The sequence below is a fragment of the Harpia harpyja genome, chromosome 13, assembly GCF_026419915.1.
Source record: "Harpia harpyja isolate bHarHar1 chromosome 13, bHarHar1 primary haplotype, whole genome shotgun sequence".
NCBI classification, from domain to species: Eukaryota; Metazoa; Chordata; class Aves; order Accipitriformes; family Accipitridae; genus Harpia; species Harpia harpyja.
Genome location: NC_068952.1, coordinates 44,632,429 through 44,656,636, shown reverse-complemented (window position 1 = coordinate 44,656,636; position 24,208 = coordinate 44,632,429). Strand labels below are relative to the sequence as shown.

The 24,208-nt window shown below is 53.3% G+C and overlaps 1 protein-coding gene across 2 annotated transcripts in view; it reads left to right on the top strand.

Moving 5' to 3' along the window:
* LOC128149925 (hexokinase-2) overlaps positions 1 to 21,894 on the top strand; it is a 30,300-nt gene extending 8,406 nt beyond the window's left edge. The window contains exons 2-18 of one of the 2 annotated variants that reach the window (XM_052805527.1): positions 447 to 609; positions 7,749 to 7,897; positions 8,291 to 8,410; positions 9,862 to 9,957; positions 10,090 to 10,189; positions 10,439 to 10,622; positions 11,225 to 11,380; positions 11,552 to 11,785; positions 12,010 to 12,314; positions 12,838 to 12,986; positions 13,763 to 13,882; positions 14,241 to 14,336; positions 14,834 to 14,933; positions 15,092 to 15,275; positions 17,028 to 17,183; positions 17,693 to 17,926; positions 18,756 to 21,894. In XM_052805527.1, coding sequence (XP_052661487.1) covers positions 447 to 609; positions 7,749 to 7,897; positions 8,291 to 8,410; positions 9,862 to 9,957; positions 10,090 to 10,189; positions 10,439 to 10,622; positions 11,225 to 11,380; positions 11,552 to 11,785; positions 12,010 to 12,314; positions 12,838 to 12,986; positions 13,763 to 13,882; positions 14,241 to 14,336; positions 14,834 to 14,933; positions 15,092 to 15,275; positions 17,028 to 17,183; positions 17,693 to 17,926; positions 18,756 to 18,900 — 2,691 coding nt within the window. In that variant the 3' untranslated portion in view covers positions 18,901 to 21,894. The remainder of the gene's footprint in view (positions 1 to 446; positions 610 to 7,748; positions 7,898 to 8,290; positions 8,411 to 9,861; positions 9,958 to 10,089; positions 10,190 to 10,438; positions 10,623 to 11,224; positions 11,381 to 11,551; positions 11,786 to 12,009; positions 12,315 to 12,837; positions 12,987 to 13,762; positions 13,883 to 14,240; positions 14,337 to 14,833; positions 14,934 to 15,091; positions 15,276 to 17,027; positions 17,184 to 17,692; positions 17,927 to 18,755) is intronic. The other variant, XM_052805529.1, reaches the window with a different exon arrangement.
* Positions 21,895 to 24,208: the final 2,314 nt, after the last annotated feature.

Sequence of the window (24,208 nt, the reverse complement as noted above, 5' to 3'; positions counted from 1 at the left end):
GTCTCACTTCTGTCGCAACCTGTTTGGGTGCCTGTAGGTGAATGAGCGGAGAAGATGGTGCGGAGCATCGGGAGCTCCTCGGCGTTCAGTGTTCCCAAGCTGGCACCCGTCTGGGCAAGGGGATGCTGCCGAGGAGGTGCGGGGTGGCATTTGGTGAGCTCTTTGGAGAGCGGCCCCAGATGCTCAGGAATAGGTGCAAGAACGGCGGCGGGCGTTACTGGCGTGCCTGGAGATAAGCTGTTGCGGCACTGCTGGCGGTGCCGTGTCGGCAATGTGCTGGCACAGCCGTGTCCTGCCCTTCGGGGTGGGTCACGACCTGCTCCTGCTTCTTGCATCAGCCCCAGCAGACGTGAGAGGGGCTGAACACTGTCCTGAATGTGTCACGGGGGTTGTGCCCATGTCCCCAACCCTCCAGCTGACTTTTTGGCTTTATCTCCACCTTTCAGATCGACAAGTACCTCTACCACATGCGGCTCTCCGAGGAGACCCTCCAGGAGGTATCCCAGCGTTTCGGGAAGGAGATGGAGAAAGGGCTGGGAGCAGACACCAACCCCACCGCCTCGGTGAAGATGCTGCCCACCTTCGTGAGATCCACCCCGGATGGGACAGGTACCGTGAGATGGGAGATGCTCCCTCCCGGCAGAGCAGAGGGAGAGCGCGGTGGGGACGTCTCGGTAGGTGCCGACACATGCCAGGAGGGAGAGCTGGGGCCACCCATCCTCACGGCACTGCCGAAGCAGGGATGGCACCCGTGGCCACCTTCACTCCTGGTCCTTGGGGCTTCACCCTGCTTCTGCTGAGCAAGGCTTAGCATGGGGACAGGTCTCGTCCCCCCACTCTGTGCTGGGACTGGGGGGGCTCCCAGTTCCCGCTGGTGGGAGGGAGAGTGGGAACCAGCCCTCGCGTGCCCTTCCTGGCAGGACGGAGACAGTCACGGGTCCGGCTCATCAGATTTCATTAGCGCTGAAGCGGGCACCAGTGCCAGCCGCTGTCTGAATGCCTCGAGGGCCACGGGAGGAGAAGAGGGCTCTCCAGACTCGGCTTCTCACAATACGGCCTTTCTGCCTGCTTCCCGCGCTGGCAGGAGCCGGCCTGCCTGCAGCACACTCCCAGCTGGCCGCAGCCCTGTTTCAGGCTCTGGTTTGCTCCTCTCAACCCGAAAAACTGCTTCCTTGAGCATCCATATGGGAAATTTCCTTGTGCTTCCCTCTCCTAGCTTAGTGTTTTGGGAAGGAGCTTTGTCGCGGTCCCTGCAGCGTTGCCCCTTGCCCGCCGGCACGCAGTGGGATGCAGATGCCACCCAGGACGTGCCGAGTCTCCCGGTGCTCAAAGCCCGTGAAGCGGTCCTGGCTGCTGAAGGGCAGGGAGGGACAGAGAGCCCCGAGCAGCCGGAGCTGCCCTTGGCTCTGCATCTGGGCTGGCAGCGGCCGAGAGGAAAGTCCCTGGGCCAGTCCGTCCCGTTGGCTGGTGTTGCTCAGAGTTGGGGTTGCTCCAGCATCGGCACCTTCACGGAGGTCCTTGCAAAACCTCAGCGGCACAGACTGCTGATAGCCAGCAGGAAAGGTGGAAAAAGAGGAAGGGAGCTGACGGAAAGACCCATCTGCCCTTCCCTCGCCAACCCCAGCTGTTTTGCCACCGCTGTATTTTCATACCTGGCTTCTGGGGGGTGAGCAGGTCCCAGCAGATGCTGTGGCTGGAGTCTCGAGCGACCTGGCCTCGGCGGGCAGCGACTGGGCAGACTGGAGTTTCCTCTCCTGAGAAGCATGCCGAGCCGGTGTGAGCCTGCTGGTTGAGTGATGGTGTTAAATAGGGCGTACCCGAGAGGTAGCCGTGCTCAAACAGCCAAAAAAACCCCATCGCTGCTGGCTGTCCGCTGTCTCGAGGCAAAGACCAAGGTGATGAGCTGAAGGTCTGAGTCACTGGCCAGCTCTGGGTGGGTGTTTGCTGGGAACATCTCGGTGAGGTCTGAGGAGACAAGTCCCTGGGGAGTCACAGTCATCATAGAATAGTTTGGGTTGGAAGGGACCTTTAAAGGTCATCTAGTCCAACCCCCCGGCCATGAGCAGGGACATCTTCAACTAGATCAGGTTGCTCAGAGCCCCGTCCAACCTGATCTGGAATGTTCCCAGGGATGGGGCAGCTACCACCTCTCTGGGCAACCTGTGCCACTGCTTCACCACCCTCGTTGTAAAAATTTCTTCCTTATATCTGGTCTGAATCTGCCCTCTTTTAGTTTAAAACCATTACTCCTTGTCCTATTGCTACAGGCCCTGCTAAAAAGTCATTCCCCATCTTTCTTATAAGCCCCCTTTAAGCATTGAAGCATCCCTGCACCCAGAGCCATCCTGCCTGCTGCATCCTGTGTGCTTGGCCCCCCCCGGTGCACGTACACCCAAAAGCTGGACCTGGCTGCCTGCCCCAGGATCGAGATTTCAATCTATTTAAATGTTTAAGAATATTTTTAATTATAGGGATAGCCAGAATTCCGCCCCTGGGCACGGGAACTATTGCAGCCAAAGGTGCTGGCGGAGCGTGTGTCAGAGGTCCCAAGAGGCAGCAGCAAAGCTCTCAGCACCCTGACCCGTGTTAGGGAGAAGGTGCAATCCCTCTCCTTGCCCTTAAAAGAACGAACCTTGGCTTCCTTCACCATATCCTCCCAATTTGCAGCTTTTCCAGTGTCCCGGCTGGCATTTCTCACCCAAAGCAAGCTCAGCACAGCAGGGAAAGGGGCATGGCAGCGCGGAAAATGTTATGGGAATGGGATGCTAGGGCAGGCATGGGGCTGCAGCTGCCCAGGAACTGGAAAGCGGGAGGTTTTCAAGCAAGTCCTTGGGGAGCCAAGAGCTGGGATTCCCTGTATGGCTCCAGCTGGATCCAGGCCGTGAGCGGCATCGGTGTCTCTGCTGTTGGGTTTTGGAGGCGGGGGGGGGGGGGGGGGGGGGGCCTGGAAGGTGGCACGTGGGGGCAAGCTGAGGCCAGCCCAAGGTGGGGGCTCGGTGCCAGCTCCCCTGGCACATTGGCTTTGTGACGAGACGGCGTGACAGCAGCTCGGGAAGAGCTCAACATCCAGGGGTGCGCCTTTCCTCCTTCCGCTTTTTTTTGAAGCTTCTGGGCAAAGTCTGTCTTCGGCTGGGCACAAAGTCCCGCTCCCACCCACTTCAGGTGTCAGCAGCTGCCTCCCACCCGAAAGACAGGTTATTCCTCTGCTCCAGCCCTGCTTGTGGCCACGCCAGCTCTGCCCCGATGCCGGTGCCACGCCGGCTTCAGGGGCTCCACACCTTCCTCCTGCAAAGCATCCCTGCCCTTCCTTCCCCTCCTTGCTACAGCACGAGTTGTCTCTGCTTTCGGATTATGCCCCGTTTAATGCACAGACGGCAGCTCCCCGGGATCCAGGCGGATGAGAGGTGCTTATAGAAATACAAGGTCACATCTGCGAGATGAAGTCGAAACACAGGCCAGGCTCCCGACCACTCCACTCTCCTCAGTGCCGCGTGGGTTTGGCTCTTGGTGGCTTCGCCGTTCCTGATGCGACATGATAAGACGGGGGGGAATTTCTGCTTCTGAAGCGGGATCTCTTCTAAAAGCAACTTTCCTTGCTTTGCTTGGCTCCAGCTCCAACCAAAAAGCCCGCTGTGCCGTGCTTGCAGTGTGGTAGTGTGCGTTGTACCGCAGGCTGGTGGGGGAAAACAGACCCCAAATAAACTCTTCCTTGGAGCCCCAGGGACTCTGAGCAAGGGCTGTCATTGCTTAGTGCAAACACCACCTTCCTCCCTGCTCCTGTCCCAGTTTTTCCAGGCTTTGCCAGTGCCACCGCCTTTCCTCCTCCATGCTGATGTTGACACAAGGATCTGCTGGTGCATCCTCCGTTAAGCCCCAGCAGCTGATATCCACGGTCTGGAGTTTCCAGGAGGATGTTGCAGGACTTTGGTGGTCAAACCCCTGGAAATTCAAAGGATGGTTCTTTGCAACACCCTTCCCTTGGCCGGTGGGCACAGTTCCTGCCGATAACCAGCTGCTTCTGCAACAAAACCAGCTCGCATGGCCCATGGTCTTGAAAGGCTTTAAAGAAAATGCTGTTTTCATGCCCAGAGCCCCTTGCGGGGTGATTTACTGCAGTCCCCAGCAAGGAATCGCGTTGGGGAATCGCTGCCAGATGACTCGTGCTGTGGTCAGTGTGAGTTGCTCTTTGCTGGACCCAATTCTGTCCGAAACAAACCACCAGGTTAAACCCAGATCTTTTGTTGCTGCAACCCCAGTATTTCATGCCCAGTACATCATAAGCCCCTTTGCTGCTCTCCAGCGCTAATTCGGCGGAGATGCTGACGCGAGCACCGGGGCTTTTATATTCTTTCTTCTGCTCAAAGCCTGTCAACTTGCTGAAAGGAGGCAGGGTAGGGCTGGCAAGGGCGTCCGCAGACAGGGCTGGCCGTGGGAAATGCCGGGGTCTGCCCCTCCACCTTCTCCTGCATCTCCCTGGGGGGCAGAGCCTGGACCTGCTCCAGCTTTTTCTCTTCCTCTTATTTTTTCTATTAAGCCGATTTGACCAAAGATTCCTACAAAATGGGATTGCTGTCGGGTTGGAAGCCTTGAGGTTTGAGATGGGAGGGCTGGAGTGACTGACCTCTGAGATGCTGGGGCATGTTCTGGCATACGATGCTCCGGTCCCCTGGCCCCGGCTGCATTTCTAAGGACGGCAGAGCTCCTCTGCCCGCTTTGCCCCATGCTTTCTTCCAGGGAGTGCAGGCATTTTTAAAGGCACTAAACACTCACTTTTAGGTGGTTTGCTGAGAGCAAACAGACCCTTAGAATCAGAGCTCCACGCTTACCTTTGCCGTTTGGTTTGTGAGCTCAGCATCGCAGCCTGTATCTTATCACGTAACGAGGGAGCCCTAATCAGAGGGAGGACCCAGATGTGGTATCAGCCAGCAGAGCCCATCATGCGGCTGTCTTGCTTCAGCCTGGGAAATTTCCAAGGGAGATTTTGCTGCCTTTTTCCACCTGCAAAGCTGATCCACCTGGAAATCCACCCCTTGACTTCAGCAGTCGCCACTCAAACCACTTGTACCTCTCCTCGTGACCGCTGAGCAGCTTGTAAGGGGGATTTTTGGTTGTTACATTGGGTCCCGCCGCCGCTTCGTGGCGAGGATCGGCGGGCGGCAGGTCAAAAGAAAGCTGGTTTGATACAGCTCTGTGGGCAACGAGCCTCACAGGGGCGGTTTGGCCAAAATATTGGGTATGCGGAGGGCTGGGCAGGACAAGAGGACAGCCCCATCCATGGCTCCTTGGCCTTTTTGTTTTTGGGATGCTCCTGGGTTCCCCATGTTATCTCCAAGGAGCTGAGCAACCTGTGACCGTCGTGGCTCAAGCATCCTTAGCCCTGGCATATTTATCAGCCTCCTGAAGTAGTTTTCATTCTCCGCTAGCAAGCAGAATGGCATCTGTGTCGACAGCAAAGGAAGCAGGAGTATGGCTCGACCCGTGTTTGGGGCAGAACTTGGTGCCAGCGGTGCCCAGCCAGGCATTGCGTCCAGCTCTGCCCATCCGTGGCTGAGACTAAATCCCCACAGTGGGCTTACCGGTGACATCAGGACAGCGAGGAGCTTCGCTGAGGGTTTTCCTGGTGCATTTTTCAGCATCCCGTGTAAAGAGACGGGGCCAAGGCATGCCCTGTGGCTGGCAGACAGTCCGCAAAATGAGCTGCCAAACTGGTTTAAACCTCATCCCTGCAAAGGGTCAACGCGGGCGTGAGGCGAGGAGGAGAAATGAATATTCAGGGTTTGACGGCCCCAACTTTTGGTGCTCCGCCAGCTCCCGTGCTGTTCTCCGACCCCGTAAGCGCTGAACGGGTCGGCCCTTGGCTACGCTGCCTCACTCAGAGCTATGCCGAGGGTGTTACTCGAGGAGGGATGAGTTGCAAAGCTTTGATGGGGTCCAGGTTTGGAGTGCTCCGTGGTTCCGGGTTAACGGCTCCTGCAGGGGGTGTGCGCGTTGCTCCAGAGATGATGCGAGGGTTGGCCGGAGCCCGTGCAGGGACTCGGCTGAACTTCAGCTTTTGTTAAAATAATGGTGTAACTGCCTCGGCATCTCCTCGTCCCGCCGTCTGGTTGATCTCGGGGTATAACCTTAATCGACGGGACTGCAGCCAGGGCATCGCAGCCTGCGCAGCGGGGCTTGGCATGGGCTGGTACCACCGAGAGCCGGGACCCGACCTGCCCTGCATCACCCCTGGGCTGATGTACTGACCCCCCCCGGGGTGCTACATTGACCCCCCCCAGTGCTCCCCCCGTTCTCCATCCCGAGCGGCAAGGCTGTTGAATGCTGCTCAAGACCTCTGAGCCCCTCTTATTCCTCATCTCATTTCCTCGGAGCGCGAGGACTGCTTTTAATAGACCTTTTCAGCCGCAGAGGGACTTTATAAAGCTGCTCTCAGCCCAGGCTCAGAGTCCGTCGCCGTCCCCGGTTCCCTCGCCCCGAGTCCTCGGAGGGTCAGCCCCAGGAAAGACGCCAGGACAGATGGACGCCCCGCAGGCTTGGACAGCGAGCTGCCTTTTCAGCTGGAGTCACTGGAGATGCTGGCTGGCCTGGTGTCATTTGAATACTAATAAACCACACTTTTTGTTTCAACTGTAGCCCCTTTGTAAAAGCATCGGCGGGCACAATGCGGCCCCCCGGGCACTGTAATCTGCCCGGGGGAGCCAGCACAGCACATTTAATGCATTCAGAAATCAAACAGTGCTGATAGAGGGCTTTCCCCCATCCCTCTCCCCACACTGCTAGGTATTTAAAACAGCCAGCTTGGCGCTTTTCCCGCATCCCAGGTCTCAGTTGGTCCAAAATTCAGCGAGCTGCCTTGGTGCCTGGTACAATAAAAACAAAATAGGAGGCGAGACCTGCTGGGCTGGGCCCTTGGGTCTTGGAGGCAGCAGGACCCGGGTCTCCTCTTGGCCAACACCAGTGGAGAAATTGCTTCCCACGTCTGCCCGGGGAAGGCAGCAATGAGGCCCTGAAGGTCTTTTGGATTTTTTTTCCTCCCTGGTTTCCTGCTTACACCTTTCAATCTTGCCTTCGGCGAGAAGCCACATGCCAGGAGTGCATGGGATTCCTGGGGCAAGGCAGGGGAAGGTTGTCCTGGACTGCGGCAGCCAAGCCTGAACATGAGGGGTTTTTTCCATGTATCAAATTTTTAGCCAAACTCTAGTGTTTCAACGGCTGGCTAGCAGGGTTTTAACCGCTTGGGCTGGAGATTTAGGAGCTTTCATGAGCATCCTGCATCAATAGGGCCAGGAATGTCTCTGCCGCCTTCTTCCTTATGGAGCCCGAGGCTGGAGCTCTCCTCCCCTGGGAGCGCTGTCGGTTTGGGCATGGGCTTGTCTGGATGGAGCCGGTGGGATCTGTCCTCCTGCCAGCCGACGTGCTCCTAGCTCAGCCACTGCCTCTGCATGCCCTACCCAGGGCATCAGGATACGTCTCAAAGATGTTGCTTTGAACTCCCATCAGCTATGGGGGTGCCAGGGGTGCAGAGGAAGGGCAGGAAATACAGCCACACCCCTGATAAAATACAAAAAGCTACCAAATATAATAATAAATAAAATAATGAAAAAATAATTTTAAAAAGTTATACCTTACCCACCTATTTGTGAGGTGGCCGGTTACTTCCTCGCCTGCTCTGGAGCTGTCTGGCACGGGCACTGATACTGCTGAAAGGGACCCGCCGAGTTAAATGGTTGTTCTTGTCTGGGTTCCTGCAGAGGATGGGGACTTCTTGGCACTGGACCTCGGTGGCACCAATTTCCGCGTGCTGAGAGTGAAGGTGTCCGACAACGGCCTGCAGAAGGTTGAAATGGAGAATCAGATCTACGCCATCCCCGAGGAACTCATGCGAGGCAGCGGGGTGCAGGTGGGTTCAACCCCTCTCCCTTCCATCCCTGCTCTCCTGGGCAGCCCCCCAATTCCAGGGCTTCCCCTGCCATGGGGGGAACCACCCATTTTGGGGCAGTTCTCCTGCCTGAAGGGAGGGCTGGTGTCACCCCAAAACCCCGAGCTGTGTAATGGGGTCGGAGCAGCACCCTATTGCTGCCTTGCCCGGCAGGATCCAGGTAGATCCCTGCCTTCCTTTGCCCGGAGCTATTAATTCCTGACACCAAGTAACCATGATGAGTGAGGACCACGGAGGTGTCGTGTGGGTGACAGACCACTGGTCCCTCAAGCAGGCAGGGATGCCGGCACTGTTCCGGTGCATCGTCTTAGTCAGGACAGCAGGGCAAGGGCTCACTCTTTGCCTTTATTTCAGCTCTTTGACCACATTGCTGAGTGCTTGGCCAACTTCATGGAGAAGCTGAAAATCAAAGACAAGAAACTCCCCCTTGGGTTCACCTTCTCCTTCCCGTGTCACCAGACCAAGCTGGATGAGGTGAGTGAAGGTCTTGCCTCCTTGCCGAGGGTCGTGGCTGAGCCTGGGATGCAGTGGGATGGGGGCGAGCTCTCACTGGGAGCAATAGTTGTCCCACACCAATTTAGCTTGTGCTTTTAATTAGGCTCGTTGGGTTTGGGTAGCGTGTAAGGTCTTGGTGCTGATGGGAGCAAAAGATGCATTCCGGGGCTTGCAGGGGTCCGGGAGGTGATGTTTAATGTGCCGGTAGCTCCGCTGTGCATGGATGCCTCCGCGGAATGCAGCTTTTTCCCCTCTGCAGACAGAGCTCAAGGAGAGCGGCTGTGGCGGGCGAGAGCAGCTCCAGCCGCCTGCAGCCAAAGGCAGCCCAGACGTGCCGAGCATCACATTCCCCATCACGCAGCCAGTGCAGGGAGAGGGAGGGGGTGTCACCTGCCCCGGCTGCTCGCCGTACTCCGGGCAGCCGGGAATCGATGGCTGTCAGCTCCGCTCAGCTGCGCCGGCTCTCCGCCGGGAGCCGGTGACCTTGCTGGGAGACTAAACATCTCGGCAAGCAGAGCCCAGCTGAGGCACGTGGCCCCTCGCCTGCCACCCACGGCCTCTGCCTGGCTCTTGCTCTTGGGGGGGGGGGGGGGGCTGGTGCTTTCCTTGCCCTTATCTCACCCGGCTTCCCAGGCAGGATCGGAAAGGAGGGCGGCTCCATGGCGTGCTGGCGATCCAGCACGTCCTCCCTGGGTGGGGAACGCAGCGGCATTTTGTACCAGGGATGGGGCAAGTCATGCTCCTGTGCCTGAGCGATTCAGCAAAAGTAATGAGGAAGAAGATTAATGCTTTCCTTGTGGTAGAAGCAGGGGCTGTAAAAAAAAAAAAAAAAAAAAAAAAAAAAAAAAAAAGCAGCTGAGAGAGGAAGCATCCGTCCCTGGTGACCTCTTCTGCTTTGCTTCTCTCTGTGCCTCAGTTTCCCCATCTGTCAGGCAGGGCGGGTGTTTGCCTCACTAAGGCACCTGGGGCTCTAGGGCTGGAGATTTTGGATGCAACTGAGTCCTTTCCCTTCCCCCAAGGCTCAGCTCAGCCTCCAGCCAGGTGACTGCAATGGCTCTGCTGGGTGGGGACACACCTGATGCCTCCAGCCACAGGGGATGATGAGACCCCCATCCCACAGGGATGGGTCAAGGAGCTCTCCATAGGCTTGGGAACAGGTTTTGCTCCAGGGCTCCATAAAACCCAGTCACTGGAATCACGTTCCCTCCTGCCGGCAGGAGCAACGAGCAACTCGTGTGCTATTTCGCGGCCATAAACTTTATCTGCGCAGAGACACGGAAATTGTTGCTGATACCACAGCTTGCAAGCTGATAATAGGGAAGGACTGACCTGTGTGTCCGTCCAGCTCTTGCCTTGCACCAGGGAGCCCTTGAGACACGTGGCTTGGTGGGTCTGTCCTCCGAGCATTCCTTCTTGCTGTTTCTCCGTAGAGCATCCTCGTTACGTGGACGAAGGGATTCAAATGCAGCAGCGTGGAGGGGAAAGACGTGGTGTCGATGCTGCGCAAGTCCATCAAGAAAAGAGGGGTAAGAGGTTGGGCAGGTCTGTCACCTCCTGGGGGGGTGGGACAGGATACTTAAGGCTCCACCGTGACAGCAGAGATGTTTTGGTCTGGTTTGGCCACGCTGACTCAATCTCTCTCCTCTCCACCATCTCAGGACTTTGACATTGACATCGTGGCTGTGGTGAACGACACCGTTGGGACCATGATGACCTGTGGCTACGATGATCATAACTGTGAAGTTGGCCTCATTGTTGGTGAGCTGCAGCAAGGGGGGGAGAATTGGGGTCCACCTCTGCATGAACTCCAGAAGGAGATCACATTTCTTGCGGGTTTCAGGGTCTTTTGGGGGAAAAAGAAAGGGTATAGCGATGTTAGAAAACCAGCATTGCCCAATGTTCTCTTTCTTCCATCTTTGCTTTCTATGGTGCATTTGGCTGTTGTTAATTATGGGGAATAAGGGAAAGGCAGCATCCTCTCTCACCGTGTCACCTTGCTTGGTTCAGGTACCGGTACCAATGCCTGTTACATGGAGGAGATGAGGCACATTGACCTGGTGGAAGGGGACGAAGGTCGGATGTGCATCAACATGGAGTGGGGGGCCTTCGGTGACGACGGCGTGCTCAACGACATCCGGACAGAGTTCGACCGCGAGATAGACATGGGCTCGCTCAACCCTGGCAAACAATTGTAAGCAGATTCTTGGCTTTGGCTCAGGCTCGGGGTTTGCTTTGCATTGTCCGTCCTCCCATTGCGCTGGCGTTAGTGGGACCGAAGAGGTCGTCCTAGTTAACTAGGTCACCACGTCCTCCGCCGTGCCAGCTCCACCAATGCAAATAGGGACTGTATCACAAGTTTGGGTTGGTACACCCAACTGAACCACTCAACACTTGCTTCCCTCGTGAGCCTTTCACCTGAATGTGTTGATTTCTGTTTCTTTCTCCCGCCAATGAAGTTATCTGCCAGCCAAGGCAAACACCACCACCTAATGTCCACATCCAAGTCCTACAGATCTCCCATTCCCCAAATGGCTTCTGGCAGCGTGGGTGGGATTTGGGGGGGGTCTCTGCAAACCGACAGACCCCCGCCATGTAGCCATAAGTTCTTCTTGCAGAACGATGGTTATGTCAACATGGCTTTATTTTCTCAGTGATGGGATAAACTACTCTGGAAAGAGATTACCCAGATTGCATTTGGGCCTGGAAGGCTGCCAAGTGTTTTTAGGGTCAACCTGTGGCCACCTCACGGCACACACAGCCAAACAAATGCATCTTGTGCTTCCCTGTTGGCAGGTTTGAGAAGATGATCAGTGGGATGTACATGGGAGAGCTGGTCAGACTCATCCTGGTGAAAATGGCCAAGGAAGGGCTCTTGTTTGGAGGAAGGCTCACACCAGATTTGCTCACTACCGGCCACTTTGAGACCAGATATGTCTCTGCTATTGAGAAGTAAGTAGGATCCGGATGGTTTCCTGGGGTCCCAGCCCATCTCCTGACTTCTGTGCTGGGGGAAAAGAGGACCCATCACAGGGCTCTCCAGCGACTGAGCAAACCAGGACACTTCAGATGGCAAAAGTCAGATTTCCAGGCATGAATCCTTTTTTGTTCTTTGTTGTGCAGGGAGAAAGAAGGACTGCAGAAAGCCCACGAGATCCTCACCAAGCTGGGCCTGGAGCCATCTCATGAAGACTGTGTGGCCACCCACCGCATCTGCCAGATCGTCTCCACCCGCTCGGCCAACCTGTGCGGGGCCACCCTGGCAGCTGTGCTGCGACGCATCAAGGAGAACAAGGGGGTGGACCGGCTGCGGTCCACGGTCGGCGTGGATGGCTCTGTCTACAAGAAGCATCCTCAGTGAGTCCATGAAGATAGGCAAGGCTGGTGGGGAGAGAAAGAGAGGGTGAGAGAGCACAAATCTGTTCCTGCCGGCAGCGGATAAAGCTTGGCACAAGCAGAGCATCTCCAAATATTCCCCCGGGCACTTCTATTTGGATCCCAAAGGGGCCCCAGTCATTTACAACCCCAGAGGGTCACATCACCTGCGGTGGCATACTCAGGTCCTCTTTCCTCCTCCGTAGCTTTGCCCGGCGCCTCCATAAGACAGTGCGGAAGCTGCTACCGGACTGCGAGATCCGTTTCGTGCGGTCAGAAGATGGAAGTGGCAAAGGGGCAGCCATGGTGACGGCGGTGGCCTACAGACTGGCCGCCCAGCACAAAGCACGGCAGAAGATTTTGGAGGCGCTCAAGCTGAGCCACGAGCAGCTCCTGGAGGTGAAGCAAAGGATGAGGATAGAGATGGAGAAGGGGCTGGGCAAGGAGACGCACGCAGAGGCAGCGGTGAAAATGCTTCCCACCTACGTGTGCTCAACTCCAGATGGGACAGGTGATGTACCCTGTGTATAAGCCCACGTATGTCCTGTGTAGGGCAAAGAGCCAGCATCGCTACTCCCAACATCTGCACCGCTTCGGGAAGGGATGGAACCTTTGCCATGGCCAGTTCCCTCTTTGTGGTGGGAGTGGCGCAAAGCTTTTTACCCTCCAGTATGATACTGGGAAAAGTGGCTGAGCCTCCAGGACGTTCTGCACTTGACTTAACACAAAGCCTGGCTTTCACTGTGGTTTTCACTGCCCCAGGTTTCTCACCACCATTGTCCTGGGTTGTGCTCCCAGTTCTGTCGGTGGCTTGGGTGTGCGCCTGCCCCTTGGCTTGAAGCACTGTGATCTCCCCAAGTCTGGAGCCAACCTCTCCATCACGTTCCTACGTGTACCTGCTGTTCTGCATTCCCAGCCACGTCTTGGTTCCTGGTCTTCTCCCGGGAAGAGGGCAGATTTGGATCAGCTTTGTGCCACTTTCAGGATGCCCCTTGTCAGGATCTCTCTCCTAACGATTCTCTCTTGGGTTTCAGAAAAAGGAGATTTCCTCGCCCTGGACCTGGGAGGTACCAATTTCCGTGTGCTGCTGGTGCGCGTCAGGAACGGGATGAGGCGTGGTGTCGAGATGCACAACAAGATCTACTCCATCCCAGTGGAGATCATGCAGGGGACGGGAGAGGAGGTGAGGATGGGCAGCTGGAGGTGGAAAACTGGGGTATCTTCCCTGGCAGCAGAAGTGGCAGGCAGTAGTGCTGGCTAACCACGGGAACTGTTTTTGCCTTGCTCTGCTTTCCAGGATGCAAAACCAGGAGTGGAGAAGGCTGGTGCTCTCCTGCCTTTAGAGCAGCGAGTTCTGCCCAAGGCTCGGGAGTTTGAAATGTGCTTTAGGAAGCTTGAGACTGGTTTTTAAGTTAGAAATTGCATTAGTCTCAGACATCACTGAACCTCCCCGAATCCCACACACTCCGCAAGGGCAGATAAGCATCATCCCTGTTTCCCAGCTAGAGAAACCACAACACAAGCGGTGAGACACGTCTCCAGAGTCTTATTTGCAGATGGAAAGAGTTTTGCAAACCACTCCAGGCAGTGCTCAGGGACTGGGGAGTATTTCTAGCAGACGGGCTCTGGGGATACCTTGCAGAGTGACCGGATTCCTGTGTCACCCCTGGGAAGCTGCTCACCTCCCCGCTAGCCCCTCCTTCCCTTCTGGGTGCAGTACGGGACCTGCAAGGTGGAGGTATCACAGCGATATGAACACACTGTTTGTGGGGAAGAGGATGAAAAAGGAGCTGTTTTGGGCTTGCTCACCTCACACAGCGCAGCTGAACAGCATCCTGGTCTGTTCAAAGCCCTGTTGGCTTGGGAATGGATCAACATCTCCAGTAGGTCAGGCGGGCTGGCATCCAGCTGAGTTTCTTTCTGCGATGGTAACTTCTCCTTTTGGCTTTGCGCACCCAGCTCTTCGACCACATCGTCCACTGCATCTCCGACTTCCTGGAATACATGGGAATGAAGGGCGTATCACTCCCGCTTGGATTCACATTCTCCTTCCCTTGCCAGCAGAACAACCTGGATGAGGTAACCCCAACCCGTGTGGTAGCATACACGTCCGGTACCCAGGGCTGGCTGAAAAGCCGAAGCACGCTGGAAACTCTATGTACCAGCATCACTGACCACGTGGCAGGTCAGACAGAGACCCAAGAGAGGGGGAAGGCAGGAGCTCGGGGCTGGCGGTGCTTCTGAAAAGCCCCCCTGCTGCATCAAAGCACATGCAGATCCCTTGAGCTCTGGAGACAACCCAGCTGAGGCATCCTCCGCGCGTGAGGATCTGACCTCCACGTGCTGGGCAGTGCCCACCGAGAGCCGGTGGACGTGGGGTTGCTGTCCCTCCCACCCAGCAACCTGGGTGATTTACTGTGGGGTATTTCCACAACAGGGGATTCTCCTGAAGTGGACAAAAGGTTTCAAGGCAACTGGCTGTGAAGGAGAAGATGTGGTGAACCTGCTGAAGGAGGCAATTCACAGGAGAGAGGTGAGTATCCATGTAGCCGTGAGAAGCTGGCTGCTTGCTCCCACATCCCGGCTGTCTTTGGCATCTTTAATTGGCCTGTAAAGAAAATTAATGGGCTGAGCCCAGGGCTAATGAGTGTCTGAATTTTAACAGCCACCCTTAGTCATCGCTAGAGGTTGGATTTTCAGACCCCGGAGCTAAGAGCTGGCTTCTGGCCAGGGCTGGAGCAGACTTGTCTCGCTGTGAGTTAGGAGGACACCATGCCCGTCTCCCCAGTGCGGACCACCCAAAGCTCCTGCCCTGGGGGCTGTTTCTGGCAGGGCCATCCCTGCGTGCCAGCTCCTCTGCAGTTGTGTCTTGAGGTTTGAGCGTCCACCTGCAGACTTGTGGGGCTGCAGGAAGTCTGTGGGTGCCAGGAGGACTCCCATGCTCAGCAGACAGGTCCTTTCCCAATTGTGGGAGCAGATGTAGCAAGCTGTGTCCTTCAGGAATACCCACGCAAACCCATCCCTCTGCAGGAATTCGACCTGGACGTGGTCGCGGTGGTAAATGACACAGTTGGCACCATGATGACCTGTGGGTACGAAGACCCCTGTTGCGAAGTTGGGCTGATAGTCGGTGAGGACTGAAGCTTTCTTATGGAGTTCCTCTGCCCGTGGTCCCAAACCTGTCCCTGTGGGGTGCTCCTGGCTGCAGAAGCTGTCTGAGGGCTTTTATCTTGCCTCTGCGCCCCGCTTCTCCGACAGCCCCGTTGAAAGATGCTTCTCTCTCCGCAGGCACAGGCAGCAATGCCTGTTACATGGAGGAGATGAGGAACGTGGAGCTGGTGGAGGGGGAGGAGGGCAGGATGTGCGTCAACATGGAATGGGGGGCGTTTGGTGACAACGGGTGCTTGGATGACATACGGACGGAGTTTGATGTGGCGGTGGATGAGCTGTCTCTCAACCCTGGGAAGCAAAGGTGCGTGGTGTCGCGGGGGAATTAAAAATAAGAGAGGGCTTCAGATCGCTTAAAGAATGACCTCCAATTGTATTAGCAATAGAAAAATGATTTAATAGAAATTTGTGTAAAAGTGCGACTTCACGGAATTTGTCGGCAAAGTTCACTCTATTACTTAGTAGATGGATAAAATGCACACAGGAAAATTAAATCAGAATCAAACTAAACTTATGTATATAGGGACTGAAAACATAAAAGGGTAAAAGGGAATGTGGGAAAGGGTAATTAAGACCCTCCTGTTGAGTCACGAGGTTCAGAGAAGACCCCCTTGCTTTCTAAACTCCTGTCAGAGTCTAGGTGCAGCTGGATCAACTCCTAGTCCCAGACTTGAGCAACGGTTTATGTCTAAAGGGATTATGAGTATAATAGCAGCCTAAAATTCATTCACAGTTGAATAAAAATAATGACAGTAAATTAAGTACAAATTTGAAAGTATTAACTTATATCTTATAATATACTTGCTCTAACTTACTTACTATGGACTATTCACATTAGTACACATGCATGCATAAAGACACTAAAAGAAATACATGAAAGAGAGTAGAAAGAGAGTAGAAACAGAGTAGAAACGGAGTAGAAACAGAGTAGAAACAGAGTAGAAACAGAGTAGAAACAGAGTAGAAACAGAGTAGAAACAGAGTAGAAACAGAGTAGAAACAGAGTAGAAACAGAGTAGAAACAGAGTAGAAACAGAGTAGAAACAGAGTAGAAACAGAGTAGAAACAGAGTAGAAACAGAGTAGAAACAGGCATACCTGTTAAAAATTCTCCTTGAGGTCAGTGAAAATATTCACATCGAACGCTTCGGCATTTATCTTAACGGGCAAAGGGTCGAGCCTCAAGGAGCGGAGAGAATCAGCCCAGGTTGTGTCGGCTTTTGGTGACAGACCTCTGATTTTCTCAAACCAGAAAGTTTGCAAGCTCCGAGAGGCATCCCACTCGGAGGGAGATGCTGGTTGCAGCCTGCTGCAGTCCAGGAGAGCTCAAAGGGCCTCACTCAGCACTGCTGTTTATAGGTTTGGGAGATGATTGACTTTCATCATCAACAAATTGCTAGAATCCCAGCTGTGCTGGAAAATTCTGAGGCTGTTGGAGAATAACTCAAAACAGATTCGGGATGCTCCAAGATTGCCAGGGGAGGATTGTAATGTCTCATGGTTGTTACGACAGAGAACTGCCTGCAGGTTGTTATGAGAACTGGCTATCCCTACTCCCATCCCTCCGCCTTCGCCCGGCAAGCAGGAGTCCTTGAGATGCACAGCGTATCTCCCTGTCTCAGCTGGGTAATTGTTCCTGGCACAGCCAAGGGTCGCTTCGCTGCCCGACTCATTACACTTATGCGAAGGCTTAGCGAGCCTTCCCGAGTTCGTAAATCAGCCTGGAGAGGGGGAAAGAAATGCACCACCACACGTGGTGGCTTTGGGGGGGCTGGGAAGGGATCCTCTATGGGGCTGGGTGTCCAGGAACAGTTCAGTGGTGCCCCACCAGCCTCTTGATGGAGCATCAGGGGATGATGAGCAGGGCAGAGTCTGGTTTTGCAACGCACCGATGTGACCCTCGTCCCCTGCCCGCAGCGTGGGGACCGTGCTGCTGGACTTGCTCCAGGGTGTCAGGCCAGGGGTTTGCGTCAAAGGCATCTGGCAGAGCTGGGATCCCCATCCAGACCCAGCGTCCCTTCTCGTCCTGATATCCAGCCTTGCCCTCTCCTTCCCAGGTTTGAGAAGATGATCAGCGGGATGTACCTGGGGGAGATCGTCCGAAACATCCTGATGGATTTCACCAAGCGAGGGCTGCTCTTCCGGGGACGGATCTCAGAGAGGCTGAAGACCAGAGGGATCTTTGAGACCAAGTTCCTGTCCCAGATAGAAAGGTGAGGTCCAACAGGCGGGGTGAGGACTGGCCTTACAGCTGCAGAGCAGAGCAGAGATGTACTTTGGGGAGAGCGTTCCCAGGGCTTGTGGGAGAAGTGCCAAGCACTCAGTCTGGAGCCAGGATGACACAGGGTGGTACAATGCTGATAAGTCAGCAAAATCCACGTGGTTCTGACAGCGCCCGTGTTGAGAGACAAGGAAACTGTCTGGGGTTGGCAACACAGACGCCTCTTATCCTCTGCCCTGGACAGAGAGGGGCCACAGGTTAAATAGCTGCCTTGCTCCCAGTCAATGGCTTTGTCCTGAAATAGCCTCACTGATGAGGATGTGACACCAGAGCCCATCCAGGTCTGGAAGCTGAGGTTAGAGGGGAGCTGTAGAGCCCCTCCAGTCAGTGTCACCCAAGCCGCAACTCCCTGGGCTCTGCAGGATGTAGATAAGAAAGGGGAAGCCACACGTCCAAGTTGCTCCGTCTCCTAACGCTGCCTGGCCCTCGTGTCCTCCCCAGCGACTGCCTGGCCCTGCTCCAAGTCCGCTCCATCCTCCAGCACCTCGGCCTGGAGACCACGTGCGATGACAGCATCATCGTGAAGGAGGTGTGCACGGTGGTGGCCCGGCGGGCAGCTCAGCTCTGCGGGGCTGGCATGGCAGCCGTGGTGGACAAGATCCGGGAGAACCGCGGGCTGGACTTCCTCAAGGTCACGGTCGGTGTGGATGGGACCCTCTACAAGCTGCACCCTCAGTGAGTTGCTCGGTGGTGCGCGGTTGTCTTCCAAGCTGGTGCACCCGCCCATCTTGGGCAGATGGGTTGCTAAGTAAGAGCCAGTGTGAAAAGCTTCAAGCGGTAGTTGGAGAAGAGAGGAGTTATTTTAAGGTCTCCCTCTTTAGAGTGATCTAAACTGTCAAGGCACAGCAGGAGCCAGCTGCTCCCTAAAGGACGGGGCACCAGGACCCAGTCCCCCAGTACCTAAGGTCAGGCTGATCCAGAGATGGTGACCAGGTTCAACCAGGAGTCCAGATCATCAGGCAAAATCACAGGGATGAAGCAGGTGTAAACCAATAAGTCAGTCTATGGTCTGGATCAAGAAGGCCCACAGCCAAGCAAAAATGGGGCAATGCCTGAGCTGAAGGCTGGTACTCCTAGGACAACATTGCTCAGAGAAGGACTAAAGGCACAGGGCTGAGCTTAAATAGGGCTCAGGGGCCCATGGGTAGAGGGAGGGCTCTGAAGATCCCCCCAGGTGCGGCTAGTCAGGGCTATTAAGGTTTATTAGCGCTCTTGGGGCTTGGTGGGACTAGAGAAGGGGTCAGATTTAGTCCTAAGTGGAGGGAGAGCAGGATTATGTTGTGTTAACTGTGGACTTGGGCTGAAGCACAGAGACTTAGGCTTTCCAGTGCCTCCTACCCAGCAGCTCTCTCTCCGTCCATCTTTCTCCTCTGTGTCTGTAGCACTGTTGGAGACTCTGTTGAAGGCAGCTATGATGATAGGTGTGAAGTGGTTTGTTCCTTGTGGAGCTGGCACCTTCAGCCCAAGGCAAGTTAAATCAGCATCTCTTCCTTGCCTTTCCCAGCTTCTCCACCGTCATGCACGAAACAGTGAAGCAGTTGTCTCCAAAGTGCGAAGTGACCTTCCTCCAGTCGGAAGACGGCAGCGGCAAGGGCGCAGCGCTCATCACGGCGGTGGCCTGCCGGATCCGGGAGGCTGGCCAGCGATAGAAGGAAGGAGGTTTGCCGAAGAGCTTGGTTTCAGCAAAACAGGACGTTTCCCTGCCCGGTCCCTCCCTCCCTCCCTCCGTACACACACACACACACGCACACACACACACACACACGTGGCCTCCCCTCGCAAGCAGACTCTTAGCTTTACTTGTTCTCTTGAGATACCACCAGTGGGACTGGAGATGCTGTGTGCTTTGTATTAAGTGTTGTCTTAGGAGTTTTATTGCATGCCATAAAACTGCGTATCAAGTAAAGCTAAAAGTGTCTTTTGGCTGTCTACCTATATTTCCAGTTAGAGCTGGACCTGTTCCACTTGCAGCCTCCGTCAAACACCAGCTCTCCTCCCCACATCTCCTAACCGCTCTCATTATCTTCCCTAACAGCAGAAAGGATAATGCTAGAATAATTAAGACACTGCATTGTCACTTTACAGTAACTAGTACCTATTTATGTATGTCGGAGTCGTAGCATGTCCGTGCTGTAGAAAGCAAACCTCTTTAAGATTGGGCTAAAGACCTCCATTAGTCTTTTACCCTGATCAAGGCTGTATTATTTCCATGAAAGTCATGGTAACTCTTAAAGCACAGGGTGCAGAATTTCAGCCGGCGTGTTCTGAGTCTGCACTGAGAGATACCAAGTATCTCTGTTGGTGAGCAATATTAAAGAACCTGCTGGATCCAAGTTAGAGGTGCTCCTTTAACTGCTCCAGCAGAGCACGTGCCTGGAAATAATTGGGGACTCAGGGTCTAATCCCATTTCCCGACCTCTCACCCGCACCCTAAATAGAGTGTAGGAATGTGGCATGTATGTACGGTTGTGTTACGTTCCCTGGAAACCACTAGCACCCTTCCCTGGTCCATGTGCGGATACAAGGAACCACCACCAAGATGGGTCGGTGTCTTCCCTGCAAATACACACACACTCAAATGTTGTGGCCGTGTGTCTACACTTGGCGCGGTGAGTTTGGTTTGCTTTTTGTCTGTGAAATAGTTCTGCGTCTTCAGCCTTTTAGGTGACACCTGGATTTATACACTGTATATTTATGTTTCAAGAGATCTTAAATCTTTTTATGTACATAGTCTTGGTGGGGGGGGTTATATTGCTTAGAATTGACTTCACCTTTTAATGTCATTTAAGAATGCTACAGAGTACTTATTTTCTTTTTTCTTGTGTTATTTTTTTAATTTAAAATTTTCTTGGGGTAGACTGGAGAAAGAGACCCAAATTCCTGAGGACAGTTGTACAAGAGGTTTGGGCATTCTGAATTTATCACCAGAACAAAAGGGAAATCAGAAAGCCAGGGATGCGATGCACAGGAGCAGCGGGGCCCTGCAGTGAAGCTTTGAGGATTTGGCTGGTTTTAACCCAAGGAGAGGTTTTATTTTGTCCCCCTGCCCTCCCCAGCCTGCTTTGCTCTGGAAGGTCACATCACTTCCTATTGCAGTGCGTGGTGAAATAACCCAGGGCCCTGCAGGGACCCGTGTCTGAGCCCGTATCCCTCACGCTACTGTCCCGGTCCAACAAACACTCGGCACGGGCACGTGCGCTCACGGCGCGCGGCGAGGCACTGGCAAAGGCGATCTCAACTCGCTCGATGAAGTTAGCGGCAATAATTGGTGTCACCTCATTTCCATTCGGCATCCTCAGGGCTGTCGGCGAACGTTCCCGGGGACGAACGTGCCCGTAGCATCACTTTGTGTGCCATGGTGAAAAGCAGTGATTAATTTTTGCCAACAGAAAAGCCTGCGGATGAACTAAATGCTGCAGTTCTCTGCCTGAGTGGGCAGAGGCATACAGATGGGGGTGGGTATGTTTCTGTAAATATTTAGCAGAAGATAATGAAATTCCAGTGATGTACAAAAAATAATAATAATTCCCACAAACAGACCTTCAGTTTGGAGGATAGAGTTTTTGTCTATTTTTATGTATATTTTTATACTGCTTGGGATAACCTCATTACCAAAAGTATCTCTTCTATGTTGGGGGTCAAGTTCAGTAGCACAATTTTAAAGCAAAATTACTCTTTGGGCATTTTAAATGCTTATTTTTTTATAAGCCTCAAGACAATTATAACAAATAAAATCTGACTGTGTATAGAAATGATGTAAGAAACCAAGTTTAGTGGAAGTTTTAGAAGATGTTGAATAAATTTTGGAAAGATGATACAGAAATCCTCTAATGTGGTACCAAGCAGTTGTGTGTGATTCTTTCCTGAGAAGACCAGCATTTTGCCTACTGAAAAATGGAAACAGAAATGTTTTTACCTGCTGCACCGTGCAGAAGGTTGCATTAGTGGCTGTGTTTTTTAACTTTTATCCAGCTGTACCCCTTTTGAAATAGGTAGTGTTTTCATCGGTTAGTGAGCTAAGTTGTATACAACTGTAGTTTTGGTGGGAGAGTAGGAAAGATTGGGACTATGGGGCAGCCCTGGTTTTGTAGCTAATTCAGGCTCCAGCTCAGCAAATTGTGGCGCGGGTGACTAAAAGGGTGAGAAGAAAAAGTGGGTAGTTAAGTACCTGGTTAGCAAGGACAGGCGGAGCAGGGTAACCTTGCTCGCCTTGCCTTCCTTTGCAGCAAAGGACGGGCTGTGACTTTACAGCAGCAGGAAGGATTAGCCCCGAGCTCACAGGGTGGTGGTGAATTGCTGAGCGCTTTCTTTTCTCCTGGAACAGGGGAAGTAAAGGCAGTACAAGTTACCTGGAGCTACAGCTGCTTTTGGTCTGTCCTGCAGTATCTGGTCTGGGGGTAGCGGTAGCAGCAGCACTGTGGGGCTGACAAAGCAAGGGAGCCACGTGCTGAAGCTCGAGGATATGGATCTAAACTTTCTGTGAGGTCAGGGAGGATTTTTGGCTGGGCTTGGTCAGATGGATACCCACCTGGATATCCACGAGGCTCCTGTAAAGCTTGAAAGCTTTTGCTTCCCCTTTGCTTTGACTCAGAATAAAGCAGTGTCTGAAATGTTCCCAGTTAAAAAGCGATACTTGAAGCGTTCGTTACAAGACACCCGTGTTAACCTGTGATTGCAGATATACCCTTGGCTGTAAGAAAGGTTTTTATTAAACACTTTGAGAAGTTTGTGCTCCTTTTTGTCTCAAAGGGGATGAGCACCAGAGATGTTTGCTGTACAGTCTGATTGTAACTTCAGTGGGACTGTAACCTCACACCAAAATGTTGCCGTGGGATGTTATGTGAATGTGTTTAAAATGAAGAAGGGAAGATTGAATCGTAACTATTGATATGAAGGGAAGATCAAATCTATTATATGTAGGGAGAGATGGACAGACTGATCAACTTGACTTGCCCAGTCTGTCTCTTTCCTCCGGTAAGAAACGCTGCTTTGTGGATTTAGGATGGCTTTTGTTTCGCTTGGTTGTTCCCATTAGGATGCATTTTCTTTGCACTCCTGCTGTTGTGCTGGCACGTTCTCTGGCCACGCTGGCAGCAGGAGAGCAGGTCTGCTACACTGGAGCCACTGACCTTTCCTCCCTGGCAATTCTCTCCTCATTGGTACTTTGGACAGGATTTTATTGTTACCGCTTTTTTTTAATATATCTATACACAAGCAGCAAATTACTAAGCCTTGCAACAGGAACTTGCCTCTTCCCTTCTTGGAGGCAAAGGTTGTGTAGGGAGAAGCATCATATCCAGTCACCCAGTCTGAGGAGTACCCAAGACGCACAGATCTCTGGCCTGGAAGCAGCTCAGAGGTAGTTTGACCTGAGGTAACTTGGTGCTTCTGTGCTGCAGTCTCTTATCAGGCAATCCAAATGTGGCCAGGCTATCTGACAGATAAGAGGGTGAAAAGGTCCAGTGCGTGGGAGGGGAGTGGGGACAGGTGTAAAACAGTGACAAAAAACACAAATCCCCATGCAATGGGTGGTGAGGCACAGGACAGCAGCAAAATAAACCGGAATGGCTTTCCTCAATCTCCTCCCCTCCAGCAGATAAAGAAAGGAAAATACCTTCTTTTGACAGATCATTTTGCTTGCTCTGGTAGAAAAGTGGTCATTGAAGGCCAAAGAGGCAATTCCTGGTCACAAGGTAATTTGGAATGAGAAAGAGTCAAATTATTTGCCTTGTGACATCCCTGACAAGTCTGGAGTCTTTCTGGCCTGAAGCAAAGAAAATGCATCTTAATGTGGGTGTTGGCTCCGTGTGGGGCAGGGGGAGTTAAATAAAGCCAAAGACTGTTCAGCTGCTAGCAGAAATGAGTGACTGTAGATTCACCTGATGTTGTTATTTTGTGATTACAATATTTATTTTTAGTAATTGACTGCAATTATATTATATATAGGCATCCTTATTTTTGTACTTTTCATACCGTTTTCCTGAGTGTGGTGTTGTACTTCTCAGCTCCCCTTTGCCACGATTGCTGCTCCTAGTCAGTGACAAATAAAAGAGAGAAAAAAAAAAAACAAAAACAACCAACCACCCATTTTCTGGGGTAAGTTGTGATGTGTTTGGGTTTCTGTGCTCCTCTGACTCCTGCCTCCTGCACTGAGCCACTCCTTCGCAACCCCTTAGGAAGGACACCTGCACCACCACCCTATCCCAAATCCCTCATCCCGTCCACTGGGAAGAAGGACCGAAGCTGGGAAGGGATTTATTTCTTTGCACTGACAGTCCCTCCCCAGCCAGGAGGGCAAGGGAGGGCACAGGTAGCACCAGACCAGCCAGAGAGCAAGGGAAGGAGCGAGTTGTTCATGCCTGGAAGAAAAATATCAAGATAAGGCTCACGTAAGCTCTTACTCCATAGCCCACATCCTCACCACGCTGCAGGGTGGCGGTTCCCCAGCAGCAAGGGCAGACATGCATGGGGGTGCGCAGGCCAGGGCTGCGCTTGCACACAGCAATGGCTTTGCCAGGGCGAGCAGGGGCAGCGGGTGGCCCTGGGAGCCAGCGGGGTGCAAGGGCAGAGCAGGATCTGGACCTGAATGGGAGGTGCTAAGCCCTCAGCACAAAGCAGGAGCCCTGTGGCATCTCAACACACCAACAAAGCTTAAGATTTCAACCCTGGCATTACATAAAAAAATGGGTTTTATGTACCCGTTCTCTTCTGCCATTAACAAGCAGCCCATATTTCTTTCCACTGAATCAATGACACATTTTAAAGACTTGGTACTTCTAGTTAAAAAAAGAAAAACTGCTTACTTAAGTATCTAAATACCAAGTTCAATGCTGCAGCAGATGAACGCCTTAAAATGCTTCTGCCTTCTGCTTCCAAAGAAGTGTGACACAACACAAGGTTATACAGAGGTGAATCCACAGGCTGAAGCCAACAGAAAAAGCTATTCATGGCAGAAAA